The sequence below is a fragment of the Lygodium microphyllum genome, chromosome 2, assembly GCF_053477565.2.
Source record: "Lygodium microphyllum isolate KBCC chromosome 2, Lygodium_microphyllum_v1.1.10, whole genome shotgun sequence".
In the NCBI taxonomy this organism is placed as follows: Eukaryota; Viridiplantae; Streptophyta; class Polypodiopsida; order Schizaeales; family Lygodiaceae; genus Lygodium; species Lygodium microphyllum.
The window spans coordinates 129796971-129799696 of NC_141136.1; the positions used below are offsets into that span (position 1 = coordinate 129796971).

The window sequence follows — 2726 nt, forward strand, 5'->3', positions numbered from 1 at the left end:
GTTGAGACATGGAGATATCCCCTTGATCTTATTGTCATATTCCCATCAAATGCAATTATGGGTTTTGGGATACCATCATGGACCCTAATCACAATTTGTTAGTCCAATCCAAGATCAAACAAACAAGATGTGCATAAGGGGCCTTTGGATGTTTCCATGGCCTCTAATCACATTATGTTGGTCAAATCCAAGACTACACCACACAACACAAGAAAGAAGACTATCAATGTTGACTATCAATGGCAAATAGTTCCATGTTGACTATCTAGTTCCATGTTGACTATCAATGGCAAATAGTTCCCTTCCCCTATGTTGTACCACCTATCTAGCCTTGCCCAATATCCTTGGTGGGCTACTAGTTCCCTTCCCCTATGTTGTACCACCTATCTAGCCTTCCCCAATATCCTTGGTGGGCTAGGGATATTGTAATGGTGGCCTTCTCCCAAAAGCTTTTAGTTTAAGGGGGATTAAACCAAGAGCTATCTAGGACCACCACGTTTTGCTTTGCAAAGGCATTCTTATGAGAATAGGTATTCAAATACTTTCTAGCCTCCCCTCTCAAGTAGTTTTAACTATAGCCTAACTTTCTTCATACTTGCCAAAGCATATGTAAGGCCCATGGCTTATACAAACTGCAGCATTACATATAATCATGCATAAATGAAGCCTTCATAGTGAACCCATCGAATTGATATTTGATGTTGCAATAGCTTATGAAACTATATGCATCCATTAGCATCTGAACCTGAGCAGTTCTTCGTTTTTTCAAAGCCAATGATCCCGCGGAAGCCGGCACGCCGGCCAATGAGAAGACATGACTGATAACGAGATTTTCCTTTTCAGTACAACCACAGGTACATCATTTCAATAGGAGTTGAGATAAAAAGCTCTGCTTGGCCTGGTGGTGTTAAAGAAACACCAGATAAGAAGAGCATGACGAGAGACGGTGACGGAAAAGCTGCCCGTGTCGCTGTGGCGGGCGCTTCCCCCGTCTTCGATGCCTGGCTTAGCCGCCGAAGCCGTAGAGGGTGCGGCCTTGGCGCTTGAGGGCGTAGACGACGTCCATGGCGGTGACGGTCTTGCGGCGGGCGTGCTCGGTGTAGGTGACGGCGTCCCGGATGACGTTCTCCAGGAAGATCTTCAGGACCCCGCGCGTCTCCTCGTAGATGAGGCCGCTGATGCGCTTGACGCCGCCCCTCCTGGCGAGGCGGCGGATGGCGGGCTTGGTGATGCCCTGGATGTTGTCGCGCAGGACCTTGCGGTGCCGCTTGGCGCCGCCCTTCCCCAGGCCCTTGCCGCCCTTGCCCCGCCCCGACATCTTCTCCCGCCCTCCCCGCCTGCGTTACTGCCGGCGCTCAGGGTGAATGCCTACCTACAAGACCTCGACAAGAGAGGGATAGCGATGAGAACTGCGAATGTGACGAGCCTCTCTTCTCCATGTAAGTGGTTTTATCTTCCTTGCTGATCCCTTTCTCGATCCCTCCTCCACGAGCCCCACACCCTCCGATCCTTGCCCCCGATCGACGGTCCCAGGCTCTCGAGAAAAAGGTCGTTCCACAGGCGGGAGCCCGAAAGTTCAAACAGGACATCGATCGGTAAGGTCGTAGGGCCGCGACCTCCCCAACCCCTTGTTCCTCCTCCTAACGTAACTTGAGCTTCCACCTTGGCACACCGATAGTGCCATGTCATTTCAAGAAAGAGTATAGGGTAAAGGGGCCAATAAAGTAGCACCTTCCAAAAGGAAAACACACCCCACCCCAATTGAGTGACAATTTTATAAGAAAGATGGAGCTTTTTTAGCCACTTAACAATATAATATGAATTTTTAAAAATTACAGATGAGCTTAACAATCAAGTCATGTAAATTTTTTTATATTTTAAATTTTGTAAAACCCTAAAGCAATTCATCCTCGAGTGTCACTCCATTGGCCCCTCACTCACTGCCCCTCTTTTATGAACCTTTCATTTGTACCTAAGGCTACTTGATAAAAATATCAAAATATCTTAATATCTTTTCTTTGAGCTCTATATAGTATAAATAGTTTGATTATTAAAAAATATTTATGCAACTCACTTAGAAAAATATATATATTTATAATGAAGGATTGTTAAATGACAATCTATTGGCCCCTTTGCCCTAGCACTAGCTCCTTCGCCCGGGTTCAGATTGAGCAGACCATCATATTTAAAACATTATACATGCACCTTTTTTATTTTAACGATTGGTCAACATGATGTCCATTAGGAGCTAGACGCATCCAACCTTGAAGGGGTGGACAAGGACTTCGCCTTCTTTGCATATGAAGAGGCGAGAACCGTAGGATTCAAACTCTAGTTTCATGAGAGCTCACCAACTCATGCCACATGAAGCAAGCCACCAAAGCTAAGAACTTACAATACAAATGTCCGGCTATATTGTGTTTTCCCACAGAAACCAAAGGAAATGTGGTCTAGATGGCTTTGTCTCCACCTACCCTTAGAACCGCATGGACACAACTATCGGGCATCAACACCACTACCATTGCATTAACAACAAGTATAACACAATGCAAGAAACACAGGTTATAAGGGACTCGAGCTTTTGGCTTCTCTAGTGTGCACACACTAGGCAACTAGCATCAGCAATACAATCTATGTCAATAAGACGACGGTTAAGACCTCATCATACATGCTAAGCAATAAAAGAGAGGTTGAGTGTCGCTAGGAGGCATAGTCACGGTGGAATC

General features: G+C 46.0%; 1 protein-coding gene across 1 annotated transcript; it reads right to left on the bottom strand.

The window, feature by feature from the left end:
• Positions 1–653: 653 nt before the first annotated feature.
• LOC148040318 (histone H4) lies at positions 654–1402 on the bottom strand. The gene has a single exon (XM_087698274.1). The coding sequence runs from the start codon at positions 1316–1318 to the stop codon at positions 1007–1009; it is 312 nt and encodes a 103-aa protein (XP_087554400.1). The 5' UTR covers positions 1319–1402; the 3' UTR covers positions 654–1006.
• Positions 1403–2726: the final 1324 nt, after the last annotated feature.

Bases quoted from the DNA above. Each gene is read 5' to 3' on its own strand.
- LOC148040318 (XM_087698274.1), bottom strand. From the start codon at position 1,318: ATGTCGGGGCGGGGCAAGGGCGGCAAGGGCCTGGGGAAGGGCGGCGCC.